The 17779-nt window shown below is 35.2% G+C and overlaps 1 protein-coding gene across 1 annotated transcript in view; it reads left to right on the top strand.

The window, feature by feature from the left end:
- Window positions 1-17475, top strand: part of LOC148953799 (protein aveugle-like) — a 48198-nt gene extending 30723 nt beyond the window's left edge. Inside the window, exons 3-4 of the mRNA XM_089086827.1 lie at window positions 15303-15419; window positions 16708-17475. Coding sequence (XP_088942953.1) covers window positions 15303-15419; window positions 16708-16878 — 288 coding nt within the window. The 3' untranslated portion in view covers window positions 16879-17475. The remainder of the gene's footprint in view (window positions 1-15302; window positions 15420-16707) is intronic.
- Window positions 17476-17779: the final 304 nt, after the last annotated feature.

Raw genomic sequence — 17779 nt, 5'->3', positions numbered from 1 at the left:
GTTTGGGGAAATAGAGGGTGTGAGAGGGGGGTTAGTTGCCCTTCAATCACTTTCGACTATTAAAAAGGGCACTAGCCCTTTCACTTTCCAATCAAATGACCCCTTCTGAAGCTTCGACGACAAAACTTTCTATAAGAGCCTCATCCCAGGGCATAACTTACAACCTTTGCCCTGAGGGTTTTGGGGGAAGGCTTGTCATCCTCAAAGACTTGATTTCTAGGGCTTTCATCTATGTTGAACAAAATGACTATCTCAAACTTTTGATTGTATGTTTTAGAGTAGATGGTGGGCGTGAAAGAGGGGTTAGTTGCTCTCCAATTACTTTCGACTTTTAAAAAGGGCTTTACCCCTTTCAATTTCCAATCGAATAAGCCCTTTTTGAAGTTTCTACAACAAAGCTTTCTAGAAAAATCTTTTATGCCCCCAGGGCGCAACTTACAACCCTTGCACTGAGGACTCTGAGGGGGTTATCATCCTAAAAAACCTAATTTCAAAAGCTAAGTTTCAAAAAGTCAGAAACATGTGAATAGAAACTTCAAAGTAAAAAACACATGAGAAGAATTTTTTAAAGTCAGGAACAAAAGAAAGGTGTTTTTTAAAAAGTCGGAAAAACACATGGAACACAATCAAACGGTCGAATTTAGATTTAATTACCCCAGGTTAAATTAAATCATGTTAGATTGACCTAAATTAGATGCTAACTATTTTCAACCTAGGTTATATAACCCCAAGTTAGCTTTTCAAACACACAGAGAGAGTTTTCATATAGTCAGGAACACAACAGAAAAGTTTTCAAAAAAGTCAGAAAAACACTTGAACACAATCAAACACTTGATCTTAGATTTAATTAGCCCATGTTAGATTAATTCATGTTAGATTAACCAAAATTGGTTGTTAGCTATTTTTAACGTAGGTTTTTAACCAATTTTAACCAAGTTAGGTTTTGACACGTACAAACAGTTTTCATAAAGTTAGAAGAACACGTGAACATAATCAAACATTGAATTTTACGTTTCATTAACACAAATTAGCCATTCACTGTTTCAACCTAGGTTAAAATTCCTCAAATTAGCTTTTTCAGTCAAATTAGCTCAGCTTTTTAGCAAATTAGCTTTGACTTTTGAAAATTCTGTTCATGTGTTTTTGACTTTTTTAAGTTTCTATCCGTATGTTTCTGACTTTTTTAAAATCATTTATGCGTGTTTTGACTTTTTGGTATGTTTAGTTGGGGGGGGGGGGTTGTGGTTTGACGTGTGTGTATTAGCTTCGTTGGCATTTCTTTGTCTATTTTGAATTTTTGACCTAGAAAGATGAAATTTTCCATTTTTTTCAGAATCTTCTTGCCTATATATTGAGCAGTATTATCATGCAATCAAGATACTCAGTTCGAATTCATTTTGAGATAGTTAAATTTATATTTTTAGGTTTGATATTGCTCTCTATTTTCCAATGAGGGTCAAACTTAAATAAATCAATGGAAAAAGGGGCGGGGAATCCCCCTAATAAACTAAAACGATGTTCAGAAACGAGGATAAATTATATTTCCTCTAGGGTCTTATTGCGTCATCCGCATTATAAAATTATTGATGACGGTTGTGCAATCAATCATAGCATGTGTGCAAAAAAAATGAACACCAATGAATAATCTATTGCGTAAAGATTCAGTTATGAAAACCCGATTGAACACGTGTGTGATAACCTTCACCGAGTTAGCTAAGCCCGTAAGCTAATATATAAGGGGAATCCCCCTACATAGAAACTAAACGATGTTCAGAATTGAAAACAAATTATTTTTGCTCTAGGGTCTTATTGCGTAATCTGTGTTAGAAAATTACTGATGACAGATGTGCAACCAATCATAGCACATGTACAAAAAATTTTCAGATGGATAAATAATCCATCACGTAAAGATCCAGTTATGGAAACCCGATTAAACGCGTGTATGACGACCTTCACCGAGTTAGCTCAACCTGTAAGCTCATACATGAGCCGTGTAAAAGTAAAGTCCCCAACAGGTAGCCTTGGGGAAAGGCCTTGGTCTATGGCTGCTCTGTAATTGCACAGACACTATCTACTTTTTTTTGTCGTCATTCACTGGACCAGGGCGCCCTCCCTGGTCTGTACTACGTACCTTGTAAAATTAATTCCGAGTGACAAAATTCTAGCCCTGCTTTTGGTATCACAAATTGACAAAGCCATTTTTTTTCAAAATGTTTTGCCTTCATTGAGTTCTACCTGCAATGGCTCTGTCAACATGCCCTGTAATTTTTATGCCAATCAGACACGGGAAATTTGGCTCTTTTGTCGGACATCATGAATCGATACAGCCAAAATGGGTTTAAAAATTTAGTCCACATTGGTCTGAGAAATTTTTTCTACAGCCAAACTTAAAAATTTAAGACTTAGACGAGGATATTTAGTACACATAAATAAAAAAAGGATCGTTAAACCAATTCGAAATAACATTTAACAACAGTTGTATTTATGACCGAAAAGTTACTTCTGTTGGACAGTGAGAATTGCTATAAAAAAAAACGAGGGAGACATTCAATACCGACAACATACTTGCCATCAAATGCATTACGTCTGAAAACCTTGTTCTTCTTTCCAACTCTCTATCTCAAACAATATCAAACTTCATATTTTCCTGAAATATAATGTTCAATTTGACTTATATTTCTTTTCGTTTCTCCCCAAAGAGCTATTGTATGTTTTTTAATATATCTTAATATCGTTAAAATATATCTTAATATCGCATATCGTTTAATATATCTGCCTTTCATCTATTTATATATACATATTTTTCTATAAACTGGGATGGAAAACTTCACACTTGTTACTATTTGCCTATTTATAAAACTAGACTACAAAATTTTTTATCCATTGAAGTTCACAAAATTTGCTCCTTATTTGAAAATTTTAAATACTCACCTTAGTTCGTGCAACAAAGGGCATGCTTTCCTCGTTTTCTTTGACCCCCATTTAACCTAAATGTCAAATACAGTAATTGCTTAGATTTGGTGTCGTCAATCTGAAAAATATTTTTGCAATGAAGCTATACAATGAATGTTTACAGTCGAGAAACGTTTAAATTCATCTCATTCAACTAAACACAATTAAATGCCTTTACGGACACTAAACCTAGGATCATTCCAATATTTACATGGAATATACAGCAATTTTAGATCGCAGTCAAGTATACTACTGGTTGTTTCTTGAGTGTTTATAAGGAAAGCTACAATTTCATGAGAAGTGGCACCCAATTGCAGAATATCTAGGTTACTAGAAATGGCACAAGTGTGTATATTCAACATAGATTATCGTATCCTCATGAAACAAAGAAAATTGGTTAGTTCAAAAGTGAGTTTCTCAAACTCAAGTGCTTTTACCTTGTGAATATTCTGAGGTCTGACCAAGCATCGTCCTTTACTAAGTTCCATCTACCGCTGAAGCTATGATTAACCCTCAAAACCACAACTGTAGGTGTTGAACAGGTTTTTATTAATGCATTCTGCCAGGCCGCCTAGTAATTAGGATAACAAAAGAGATTTCGATACCTCAACTCACATCAAACAGAGGTAGATCAGGCACAGATCATAAAAAGACATAACAATGGGCAAAGCTCTTACTTCCCATCAAGATTAGTTGTATTCAACACCCAATCTAGTAGTTCTGATTAAAACAATAATTCAGAGCCCCTGCCCCCACCAGTTCTTCCCACCCACAGGTCCTGAAGGATCATGAATTCTAAAAAGACCTGGAACGCAAATTGATGGGGGGGGGGAGGGGCATTTTTGCTAACTTGACATTGGCCTTCTAATTTTATGAGTTTACTTTGTAATTTGTTTTTGTTTTTAACGTTTTTACTTATTTGACATTGACCCTTTTATAATTTTCTGTTGTTGCTTGATAGTTTATTTTTGTTGTTCTTTTTTCGCTGTATTTGACGCTAAAGTGCGAATTCGGCCCTTTTGGGCTTGTGATAGCCATTTTTCAGCAATAAATCTTATCTATCTTATTATCTTACCTAGAACTTGAAAAATACAATTTTTTTTACATATTCGTTAAAAAAAGGCAAAAATATCTCGCCTTGTATTTTCGTGTATCGGCACACCTGGAAAAGACAAAACTGGGAAACTAACTATTAATCTTGATTAATTAAAAAAAAACTCCGATAAAATCCTTTTTTCAAAGAACAATAAAGGACATTTTAAACGTAAGCTCAGCAGATACAAATGCCTTTTGAAACTAAAACTCAAAACGACCAGAAATTACTATTAAACAATAAGTGAATCCCAAAAGGAACAGAAATTAAATAAATAATCATAGCAAAAACATAAAACAAGTAATAATATAAATGAATAAATAGATCTTAAAGCGAGTAATGCTTAGATTGAATATGAAAATCAAGCTAAAGACGAAAAAAAATTTTTCCTATTGAAGTGCAAATGAAACTTAAAACGAGCAGAAATCAAATAAACAATCAATGCAAACAAACATACAATAGATATTAATGTAAATTAATAAATAAATCTTAAAACGAGTGAAACTTAAATTGAATATGCAAATCAAGCTTGAAACGAACAAAAATCACCACAAACAGGAGTTTGGGTATGACCTCCTTCTCTCACTGTAAAAGTCTAAAACTTACTGCGTCACTGGCGTCACTTTCCTTTTCTAGTTAACGTTACAATTAAAATCTAAAGTTATAATAGCATTTTGAACTGATGAGCTTTCACAAACTAATATAATTATACGTCAAATATTTAATTTAATTTATTACTCTTTCTTAAATTTATTCAAGTTAAGTTTACTTTTACAACGGACATATTTTTGTATACTACCTTCTTTCTTAACTGTACATAAAAACCAAAAGCGTACTGCATCATTGGCGCTTAACTAAAAACGAATTATATTACAAATATTTTCTTTTCCAGTTCTTACGGCATTGAAAATAAAAAAAAACAATTACAATGAAATAAATTCTTGAACTGACGGATCTTTGAACAATTAATATCGTTATACATCAAAAATTCAATTTGATGTTGTTTTTAATTTCCAAGACTGTTCAAGACGCATATAGTTATCAGTAAAGCGCCAATGACGCAGTAAGTTTTAGACTTTTACAGTGAGAGAAGGAGGACATACCCAAACTCTTGTTTTTGGTGATTTTTGTTCGTTTAAAGCTTTATTTGCATATTCAATTTAAGTTTCACTCGTTTCAAGATTTATTTATTAATTTCCATTAATATCTATTGTATGTTTGTTTGCATTGATTGTTTTTTTAATTTCTAAGTTTCATTTGTACTTCAATAGGAAAATATTTTTTTCGTCTTAAGCTTGATTTTCATATTCAATCTAAGCATTACTCGCTTTAAGATCTATTTATTCACTTATATTATTACTTGTTGTATGTTTTTGCTATGATTTTTTATTTAATTTCTGTTCGTTTTGGGTTTCATTTATTCTTTAATAGTAATTTCTGGTCGTTTTGAGCTTGAATTTTAAAAGGTATTTGTATCTGCTGAGCATGAGCTTAAAATGGCCTTTACTTTTCTTAGAAAAACTTATTTTTCGGAAATTTTTTTTTTAATTATTTTCTCTTCGTTTTTGATTACCAAAAATTTCAAGTTTTTAAAAATTCCTTATTTCAAAATCAAACTTAAAAAAAAATCAAATATTCATCAAAGTATCAAAACTGATATCAAAGTAACAATATCAAAGTGAAAAAATGGGTTTGTGTCAACCACGGAGTTTTTATTATCTGATGTTTGAACTATTTTTAACAAAATTGCTATCTCAAATTTTTTATCGGATGGGTTTGGGGAAAAAAGGCGTGGGGGACTAGATTAAGCTTCAGTCTCTTTTGACTCTTTAGAAATGAACTAGAACTTTCTATTTTCAATCAAATGAGCCCTCTCTGAAGTTTATACGAGTATCCCTCCTATAAGAACCATATATACCCCCAGACTATAACTTACAACACCTGTCCCTGAACCCTGGGGGTTCTTTTGACCCCGTAGTTTTAATATCTGATGTTTGAACTATTTTTAACAAAATGGTCACCTCAAATTTTTATCGGGTGGGTTTATCCATCCGATAAACCCAAAGGCGTGGAGGGAGGGAGGGGCTAGTTGGCTTCCTGATCTTTTTTCACACTGAGAAAATGAACTACAACTTTTAATTTCCATTCAAATGGACCCTCTCTGAAGTTTATACGAGCATACCATCCATAAAAATCATATATGCCCCCAGAGCAATACTTACAACGCCTGCTCCCAGCCCTGGGGGACGGGGGGTGTCGATACAGAAGTTTTTCTTACCTGACCTTTGAACTATTTTTAACGAAATGACCATACGTAAAGGAGTTTTTGTTATATGATCTTTGAACTATTTTTATATGATCTATATGATCTATGAACGAATGAGCCCCCTTTGAAGTTTATACGACGACGCCTTCTATATGAAGTGCATCTAGGAAAAAACTAAATGGAGTGTGGGAGGAGGCTAGCTGCCCTCCAATCACTTTTGACTCTTAAAAAGTAAATTACAACCTTCAATTTATTACAACCTTCAATTTCTAATCAAATGAGCCCTCGGGCCAACGCCTACCCCCGGGCCCTGGAGGGCTGTGCCGACACCGGAGTTTTTTTTAATCAGAACTTTGAACAATTTTTAACAGAAGGTCTATCTCAAAATTTTTATCTGATGCATTTAGGGGGTGGAGAAGGAGGGGGGCTAGTTGCCCTCCGATCTCTTTTGACTCTTAAAAAGTGAACAAGAACTTTCAATTTCCAATCAAATGAGCCCTCTCCGAAGTTTATAAGAGCATCCCTTCCATAAGAACTATATATGCCCCTACAGCATTACTCATAACGCCTGCCTCCGGGCCCTAGAGGGTTCCGTCGACATAAGAAATTTTCTTATCTGACCTTTGAGCTATTTTTAATGAAATGGCTATTATAAAAATTTTATAGATGGGCTTAGGAAAAAAAGAGTTTGGGGGGGGGGGCTAGTTGCCCTCGGATATCTTTTGACTCTTAAAAATTGAACTAGAACTTTCAATAGCCAGTCAAATGAGCCCCCTCTGAAGTTTATACGAGCATCCCTTTCATAAGAACCATATACGCCCCCAGGACAATACTTACAACGCCTATCCCCCGGGCTCTGAGGGACGTTTTTGTATTCTAATTTTTGAACAATTTTCAAAACACTGGCTATCTCAAAATTTGTAGCAGATGGGTTTGGGGGAAAAGAGCGAGGGGGGGGGGGGCTAGTTTAACTCTCTTGACTCTTAAAAAGTGAACTAGAACTTTCGATTTCCAAACAAATGAGCCCTCTATGAAGTTTATACGAGCATCGCTTTCATAAGAACCATACATGCTCTTAGGGCATAACTTAGAACGCCTCCCCCTGTGCCCTGGGGGGTTCTATTGACACCAGATTTTTTCTTATCCGACCTTTGATCTATTTTTAACAAAATGTCTATCTCAAAATTTTCATCAGATGGGTTTTGAAAAAGAAGCCGTGGGGGGGGGCTAGCTGCCCTTGGATCTCTTTTGACAATTAAAAAGTGAGCTCGGACTTTTAATTTCCAATCAAATGAGCTCTCTCTAAAGTTTATACAAGCTTTCTTCTCATACGAGCAATATATTTGCCCCAGGGCATAACTTTCAACGTCTGCCCCTGGCCCCTGGGGGGTTGTGACGACATCTGAGTTTTTTTAATCTGACTTTTGAGTATTTTTAACTTAACGGCTATCTCAAAATGTTTATTGGATGCATTTGGGGGAAGAGGGGCGTGGGGGGGGGGGGGGCTAGTTGCCCTCCAATTTCTTTTGACTCGAAAAAACTTAACTAGAACTTTCAATTTCTAATCAAATGACCCATCTCTGAATTTTTTATGAGCATCCCTTCAATAAGAACCTTATATTCCCCAATGGCATAACTTATAACATCTGCCCTCGGGCCCTGTGGGGCTGTGTTGACCCCTGAGTTTTCGTTATAGGGTCTTTGAACAATTTAAAAAAAAAAAGGTATCTCAAAGTTCTTATCGGATGAGTTTGAGGAAAAAAGGGCGTGTAGGGGAGGGGGGCTAGATACCCTCCAATCTCATTTGACTCTTAAAAACGTAAGTCAGACGTTCAGATTTTATTCAACTGAGCCCTCTCTGTAGTTTATACAAGCATTTCTTCCATAAGAAACATATATGCCCCCAAGGCCTATCTTACAACGTATGCCCCTAGGTCTTGGGGGGTCGTAACAACACCAGAATTTTGTTTGTTTTTGTTTCTGATCTCTGAACTATTTTTAATAAAATAGCTATCTTAAAATTTTTATTGGATGCATTTGGGAAAAAGGGGTTTGGGGGGAAGCTGGTTACCCTCCAATATCTTTAGACGCTTAAAGTGAACTAGAACTTTCAATTTCCAATCAAATTAGCCCTCTCTGAAGTTTATACGAGCATTCCTCTCATAAGAACCATGTATGCCCCCAGGGCATAATTTATAACCTTTGCCCCTGAAGACTGTGGGGGAGTGTCCTGCTCAAACATATCATTTCCAGAACTTTCAACTACGTTGAACAAAATGGCTATATCAAAATTTTGATTGGATGTGTTTGGGGGAATGTTGGGCGGGGGGGGGGGGAGCTAGTTGTCCTCCAATCACTTTCGACTATTAAAAAGGGCACTAGCTCTTTAATTTTCAATCGAATGAGCCTTTTTTGAAGTTTCTACGACAAAGCCTTCTATAAAAACCTTATATGCCCCCAGGCCATAACTTAAAACCATGTCCCTGATGGATGTGGGTGAGTGTCCTCCTCAAAAACATATTTTCTATCTGGAAATCACCTACGATGAGCAAAAAGGCTATCTCAAAATTTTGATTGGATGTGTTTGGCGGAATGATGGGAATGGGGGAGGGGGTTAGTTGCCCTTCTATCACTTTCGACTGTTAAAAAGGGCACTAGCCCTTCGAATTTTCAATCGAATGATTCCCCAGGGCATAACTTAAAACCCTTGCCCTGAGGGTTGTGGCGGAGTGTCCTCCTCAAAAACATATTTTCTATCTGGAAATCAACTACGCTGAACAAAATGGCTATCTCAAAATTTTGATTGGTTGTGTTTGGAGGAATGATGGGTGTGGGGGGGGCTAGTTGTTCTTTAATCATTTTCGACTATTAAAAAGGGCACTAGAACTCTCGATTTCCAATCGAATTAACCCCCTTTGAAGTTTCTACGACGACCCCTTCCATATGAAGTGTATCTGGGGGAAAACAAATAATAATAATAAAACATTGGAGCCGTATGGCCTTTACTATAGGCAACACTACAGCGTTGCCTCTGACTACGTTTTGCTGAAATTATATAATTTTTTTTGGTAGATACCTTGATGACTGCAAGTTACGTGCTCTACGTCCTACCACAGATGTCAGATTGGTCCAGGATCCTCAAGAAATCAAAGCCAGAAAATTAGTTGTTATCTCTGATCAGATATAAGACAATGTCTTGATAAAAAGAATCTAAAGACTCCCTGTCTTTATGGACGACAGGTCCCTTTTGGGCCCCAAAAAAGTACAGCATGGAAATCAACTCTCACTTTTTGCTAAGTTGTTTGAAATCCAACAGCGTGTTCTAGTAGATGAAATGACAATGAGAAGTTGCACTATACTCTCTCCTCATTACCCAGAGAGGCAGGATTGACTCGTGATCCTGAGAAGGGAAATTTGGACACTAGCCCTGACTTCCCACCAAATATCACTTACAGCCTATCTAGAAACCCATTTGATAGATGTCAAGATAACAAGAATGAGAGAACCCCCTCCTCCCTAAACACTTGAATTAGTTACAGACATACAAATAGCTAAATCAGGACGATTAGCCTGTTCTTACTTACCATTAAGTTCGGTTCGGTTAGATTACAATAAATTATAATATAATAACCGAGTTAACTCAAAACGAGCAGAACTTTACTGAAAAATGTAAATGTTTTTACTTTCATAACTTTAATAAATCAAACAATATTAACATTTCCATAACTAAATATCAGTATATGTATATTAAACTGATAATTCACATTCATTTGTATTTTTTTTTCAGTAAAGTGCAAATTATGTTCTGGCCTAGGTAAGGCAGAGGTTTTGAGCCCTATTCATGTTAATTTCTGCTCGTTTTGAGTTTGACTCGGTTATTTGTTGTAATTTCTGTTCGTTTTGGGTTTTCATTTATTTATCGATACTGATTTGTAGTAGTTTCACGCTTGGTAGATTATTTGATTTTATTTTATCTCATTTTTGTTTAATGGAGTTCTTTACTGTTCTGTGAAAAACTTATTTTGTGGGAAATTTTTTTTTAATTAATTTCTGTTCGGTTTATATTGACATAGTCTTTTCAGGGAAAAAGAAAATAATACTTTAAATCTTTTTGTTTTTTAAGACTTTATAGTTTGGCCTGCTATTTGTATGCTGGGGAAAAATTTTCAGCAATTTTTAACAACACCCTTTTAGAAATCTGGACACAAAAAGTAGTGTTTAATTTAATTTCATACCTCCTCTAGTTGACCTGAATTAGAACACTTCATACCATTCGCGAAAAAATCTGTTTACCTTCTTCGATAGCTTGGATACACTTACGCTATTTTGATTTGGTTGAATTGTAAGAGCAGAAGTAGTCCCGAAAGTTTGAACATAATACCCTCAGTCATTCTTGGGATACTGCTGAGATGCCTTATTGGGAATTAGAATTAACACATTGCATTTTGATTTAATCTTAGACGCCTTGATTGTGATACAGATGCCTTGTTTGTGATACAGGCGAAATATCCGCGTTGTTTTGCATTTGTCTTTTCTTTTCTCTCCACTGGCCGTAGTCTCGTTTGTTTTTTTTTCGTTGATATTTTTCTCTTTGTTGGTTTTTTGATTTAATATGATAAGTAGCAGTGGTGTCAGTTCGATAGGAGGGGGCAGGGGGTGGGGTAAGTTGCCTTCTCCTAGAGTTTCACCCTCCCTTCTAGTTTTTTTTGTACTTGTATGATATACGCCCTACATAACGTTCTTCTAATATGTTTCTCTTACGCTCAATACTAATGGAATAACCAAAGTAAGAAAATAGCGGCGAAGACCACACTGCCTTTCCACAACAAACAACAAAAGCACGAAGAACAACAGGGAAATCTTTTTGCAAGACAGTAGAGATAATTTGAATGAATATTTCGGCCCTATGTCCAAGTGCCGTCCTCAGCAAGACAAAAATATATAAAAGAAAAAAGACTCACAGCAACTACTAGCAATACTTTAGAAACAAATTTGGTACATATATTTGCACATTACGGGTGGTGGGGTAAAAGTATAGCGGGTCTGCATGCCTAAAGTGTTAGGTACAATTATTCTGCATATTACGTAGCCAGAATTGTTTTCTAACTTCACACTGTCCAAATACTTTACCCCCTTCTTTCACTTCTATTTGCCTTGTCTCACGCTAAACTGAAAGAAACCAACGAAAAAAAACGGTTCTATAATGCGTCAATGAATGAACAACTTAAGCAGTGGCAACATTTAGTTTTTAAACATAATGGGCAAATGGGAGGGTGGGCGTGGGAGGGTGGGCGTGGGAGGGGGACTAGTTGCCGTCCAATCACTTTCAATTATTAAATGGGCATGCCCCCAGGCTAATTTTTTACTTTGAAGTTTCTATTCACATGTTTCTGACTTTTTGAAAATTATGTACGCTTTTGTTTGACTTCATGAAAATTCTGTTCACGTTTTCTGACTTAAATGATTCTAATGGCATGTTTCTGACTTTTTTGAAAAATCCTGTCGTGTATGTTCATGTTTTTCTGCCTTTCTGAAAATTCTGTTCACGTATTTCAGACTTCTCGACAATTCTGTACGCGTACTTTTGACTTTTTCCAGTTTCTGCCACACGTTTCTGACTTTTTAAAATTCTATGCAGGTGTTTCTGACTTATCAGAATCTTCTTGCCTACATATTGGACAATCTTATTATGCAATTAGAAATGTTCTGTTTCTAATTTATTTTGAGATTTCAAAATATATTTTTTTTAGTTTTGATATTGTTCTTCACTTTCCAATGAAGGTCCAAATTCGAAATATATTCCATGGAGTAAATGCAACAGTCACCCTCTTGACAATCTCAGGAAGTGACATCTCGATAGCTTCAATCGGTGCTTGGATTATTAATTATATTAATTATAGACTTTTCAAAAATCCCGTCATCAGTAATTTTATGCTGACGACGTAGTAAGACCCAAGAGGAAATATAATTTATCTTCAATTCTGAACATTGGTTTTAGTTTTTACAGATGGGGATTCCCGCCCCTCCAAGTCAAAAAGGGTTATAGGTGATACGAAAAGTCAATAATTAATATCCAAGCACTGATTGGAATTCGTCGAGATTTAACTTTCTGAGATTGTTAAGAGGGCCACTGTTAAACTTAATCCATTGATTTATTTGATTTTAACCTTCATTGGAAAGTAAAGAGCAATATCAAAGCTAAATATATAAATGTTTCAATCTCAAAATGAATTAGAAACTTAACATTTCTGATTGCATGATAATATTGTTCAATATACAGGCAAGAAGATTCTGAAAAAAAATGGATGCTTATATCCCCCTAGATCAAAAAGGGTCATAGATGTTGTGAATGATGAATAATTAATGTTCAAGGAGCCATCGGAATTATCGAGAAGAAAATTTCGGGGAGGCGACGGAGAATGAATTTTGAATTTAATGCATGGATTATTTTGAACTTAACCCTCAGAGGAAAGTTTAGAGCAATATTTATGTCTAAAAAGTGTATAAACAAAGCCTTCAAGTGGTTTCTGAAGCTAGCCCACAAGAGATTTATCGAATTTAGACATGCACTTGAAAGTAAAGAGCAATATAAAAACTTAGAATATCTTTTTAATATCTCAAACGATGTAAACAAATAGACAATATAATTATAGAAATAGACAAGGAAACACCAAAAAAGCTAACGCACACGCAAGTCAAATCACGAAATATCATAACTAAACATGCAAAATCTTAACTTTTCAATCAATTCCCTTTGAAATAGACAAAGAAACACCCACTAAACTAACACACACAGGTCAAGCCACAAAAAAAATTAACATACCAAAAAGTCAAAAACAATAATAAAGAATTTTTACAAAAATCAGAGACATACGAATAGAAACTTGACAAAGTCAAAAGTGCATGAGCAGAATTTTCAGAAGTCGGAGCTAGTTTGCTAAAAAGCTAAGCTAATTTCAGTAAAAAACTAATTTGGGGAAATTCAACCTAGGTTGAGACAGTGAATCGCTAACTTAGGTTAATGAAACGTAAAATTCAATCTTTGATTATGTTCACGCGTTTTTCTGACTTCATGAAACTCCATTCGTACGTTTCAAACCTTAGCTTGGGGACATTTAACCTAGGTCAAAAATAGCCTACAACTAATTTAGGTTAATCTAACATGGGCTAATTAAATGTAAAATCAACCGTTTCATTAAGTTCAAGTGTTTTTCTGACTTCTTTGAAAACTCTTCTCTTCTGTTCCTGACTATATGACAACTCTGTTCGTGTGTTACAGAAGCTAACTTGGGGTCCATAACCTAGGTTGAAAATAGTTAACATCTAAGTTATGTTAATCTAACATTAGTTAATCTAACATGGGGTAACTAAATCTAAAATCGACCGTTTGATTATGTTCCATGTGTTTTTCCGACTTTTTAAAAACACTTTTCTTGTGTTCCTGACTTTTGAGAATACTGCTCGTATGTTTTTGACTTTTTAAAGTTTATATTCACATGTTTCTGACTTTTCGCAAATGATATATGCTTTTGGTTGACCATTTGAAAATTCTGTTCACGTTTTCTTACTTAAATAATTCTGTTTGCATGTATATGACTTTTTGGGAAAATATGGTCGTGTATATTCACGTGTTTCTGCCTTTTTGAAAATTCTGTTCACGTATTTCTGACTTTTCGAAAATTCTGTACGCGTACTTTTGACTTTGGCTACATCAGAGTAGACAAAACCTCAGGAAAAACTTTGAAAAGAAAGCAGAATTGTTTTGACTAGTGATGTCTAGATTTTTTTCTTTGAAGGCAAAAAATATAATCTTTATAAATGATTTTGGCATGCATCTACTTAAACACACTAACTGTTACAACAAAATAGAGCCTGACAAATTTTTTTAATGAAATGATGGATTAAGACGGGTCTATGCACAAGGATGTCGACAGGATGGGGATAGGAATGGCTTTAGCCCAATAGAAGACCCTAGATTCTGCAGATGAAAAATCCCCTCCCCATGCACCCCGAGTTTTATAGGATACATATCTTCTAAAGCTGCCATGTAACAAAACTTACATTTGGCTTATGAATTTCTACTCAGGGACTTAGGAAGTTGACTCATCCACTCAGGGCCACTGGAATGCTGAGATCTGTTCCTTTAATATGTAATGTTTTCTGAACAATTTGCCTCTTTTACCAAGTTGCGTCCCACTCTTAGATGCGTGCCCCCTCTTTGATCAGATCAGCACGAGCCTGGTCGTAGTTGTGGCCGAAAAAACAACTCCAACGCGCGATCAAGATTCATCAGAAAAATCTGTTCAACAAAAAAGATATTACCGCAAAACATAATATAGATATTGCATTAACTTGATTGATGGAGTTAGGAAAGGGAGCTTTCTTAATTAGGCAAAGAATAAAAAACTAACCATGCAAAAACTCAAGTTCCCAAACTGAATTCTGTTCGAAAAAGGGAGAAAAGACAGCAATAGGCCAAGCAGGAGCAAACGCTGTCTTTTAATTCGATTGACTTCTTTCGAAATAATATGGTTAACTAAGCAATACTGCTGTATATAAAATTAGTGCGTATAACTTTAGCTATTCAGTCTAAATAATAATTTAGTTTTGTTTTAAATTTAAGCTTCTGTTTTTCATGAAAAGCTGAACTACACAGTTGAAGGTGACTTTTTACACCAAAAGACAGGTGACCTTTTTTGATATTTAATTTCTGCTCACACGCTTGTCAAAAATGGTCTCTCGGTTTGTAAGATCAGCTGATTGGCCCACGAAAAACATTACTGTGGACTGTTTTCTTTCAAGAAAACATTGAAAGAAGATAATTTCATGTCGAGGAAACATCTCATATGCCACTAGGATTTCAAATATTCCATCGTTTTTGTGTGAGCACTACATGGTTTTGTCGTTTCAATTTTTACAAGCTATGAAACGGTTTTAATAGTGTGTCTGAAATATGTGGACATGTGTTTAATTTATTACTTAACTTTTTAGTCAAACCGCACGACACGGCCTAAACCTGTCTATCTTTGGAATTCTGCTGATGTCCTAAAATGGTTTCGACGGCATTGTGGAGACTACTATTCTGAATATGCTGATTTACTAACGAAGGTATAACTTTTATCTGTTTTCTGCTTACCTGATCTTTAATTTATCCTGTGTCTTTTTTGTAGTTTAATGTATTATAAAAAACCTAAAAAAGGGTTTTTCATGAATATTTTAAAGCAAGTTCTGTAAATGCAGATAAAGAGCGAATTGAACTTAAAACGACTAAGAAATCTTTAACCTCTTTAACGCGACCACGCGTTGAAGAGGGACTGTCGTTTTCTCACCCTCCCCCCGCCCTTAGTGCTGAACTTTCACTTAGGCCCTATCCCCATTTCTATAGTCTAAACGCCTAGTATGCCCTTAGTCAAAATGGCCTCCAGATGTGGATGACAATGTAAAACAAGGTTTTCAATCCGGGAAAGTGTTGGGTTCTAATACGGAATTCGAAGTGTGAGAATACAGAAAAAGTATGTATTTTATAGTATATCTTGAAATGTTTGTGTTTCAGAAAACAAATTTCGTAGAAAGAAAAAAAAGATTATCGTAAAGTCTTAGAAAAAAAATGGCCTGTAGCAATCCTTTAAATACGACAAGAAAGCAACACTATACCACGTAGGGTAAGAACTCCCTGAAAATTAGGAAAAGGCTACGCTCTATGTCTTCCTCCGTCCATATAATGCCCCAAAATTCGAGACAAGCCTACTCCAAGTGTATTGACCCCCTCCACCAATCTAACACTTTGCCGGGAACGCCCCAATATCCCCTTGCCACTCTGTCTGTGAAGTTGAATTCGCGTGTACTGGCCTTATTAAATCGATAAAATAGTAAACAAAAAATATGAAACAAATCTTAAAATACAGAAATAAATCGGTTAAAACCCTCAAAAGCTTCCCTGCTAGAAATGGTCTTGTGTATTTTAAGCAAAAAAAGGCTCTATCTAGAAAATCCCCCGGAACTAGTTACCAAAAAAGAGAGGAACTTCTTACATAGGAAGTTCCCTGAAAGGTGAAAAATCCGAACGATTAACAGCCAAAGGCGGATTAGCATAAGCTAAGTCCTTCGAGTAAATTCGGTCGCATGTCCCTGGTAAAACATAAAGCTCTTGAAAAAGACAAGGAATGAAAAAAAAAAATTGAAGTCCCTGAAGTCCCAATTTTGGACTCCTTGAGCCTGTGGCAGCCCTGATATGGTTTTAGCCTTATTATCCTAACATTTTGGTGCAAGAAACATTTTTTTTTGCCATTTACCCGGGGTTTGACCCCTTTTTACGTATCTTGTCTCTACTACTTGTTATATTTAAATGCTTTCTAATGAATTCAAATCATTTTCAAATATTTCCTCTTATTTATAGCATGGAATATCAGGAAGCTCCTTGCTCCAACTAAATGAAGTAATGATCAGGGAAATGGGCATGGTTAACAATGAACATGTACAAGAAATGTGGAGACAAATTATGAAGTTGAAGTTGAAGGCGGATATTATGGAGTTGAGAGAATTTGAAAAGAAGAAAGACCTGGTGTAGATTCCATAACACAAAATTAGTGTGCATTTCACTCTCGGATTTTTTTTCTCGTTTCTATAGTTGTATTTACTTTGTAAGTTGGTTTCACTCACTCAATTCCTTTCTTGCTATAAAACTGAGATCAAAGACGGGAAATGAGCAAAAACAGCTATTCAATGCATATTTAATCTAATTTAAGCGGTCGTCAAAAATCAATGATCGATGAAGGATTTTCCTATTATGTGCCAAGACCTACAAACTGGATATTCTTCTTAAGATATCCTTTCTTAAGATTGTTTAAATTAAAAAAAAGATACTTTCTTTTCTTCCTTTCAATTCTTTTTTGTGTTCCTAAACAAATTTAAAAGAAATTAAAGTTGTATTTGTGAATGCCTTATTCTTTTTATTTTTAATAGTAAAAATTTTGAACATTTCTAATTCTAAATACCTTGATTAATGTACATTTCACCGCTTCTCTGCTTCTAAAATTTCTTAAGAGAAGATCTCTGACCGTTGTTGGAGCAACAACGTCCCTCTTCCCTTCTTGTGTGCAGGTATAGAGGTATATGTGCTAAAGTGTTTTATATGTTCTTTTTCCTTATTAAATCCTGAAAATGGGCTGTGAAAATATTTATGTATCTTGCTTAGAGAATGACTCAGTTGAGGCAAGTCTGGCATTATTTTTACGATTCTTTTAAAATTTTGGTATAGTTGCTGTTGCTGAACAAAACTGCTGATGTCGTAGTTTTTTTATGATCGGCTGTCCATAGCCTAATAACAGTAAGGATTGGGAATTTGAAATTGTATTATGGTTCGAATTGTGATTTTGTTTGGATCGTGGAACGGCGAAGAAAATTTCATCTGAAGCTTGTAAATTTTCTAGTAATTACTCGGCAAAAAAATAGTTGTTTTTTCTTTTAGT

The sequence above is a fragment of the Artemia sp. Qi Xiang Cuo genome, chromosome 3 (assembly GCF_049724085.1).
Source record: "Artemia sp. Qi Xiang Cuo chromosome 3, ASM4972408v1, whole genome shotgun sequence".
NCBI classification, from domain to species: Eukaryota; Metazoa; Arthropoda; class Branchiopoda; order Anostraca; family Artemiidae; genus Artemia; species Artemia sp. Qi Xiang Cuo.
This window is presented reverse-complemented; position numbering and strand designations above follow the sequence as displayed.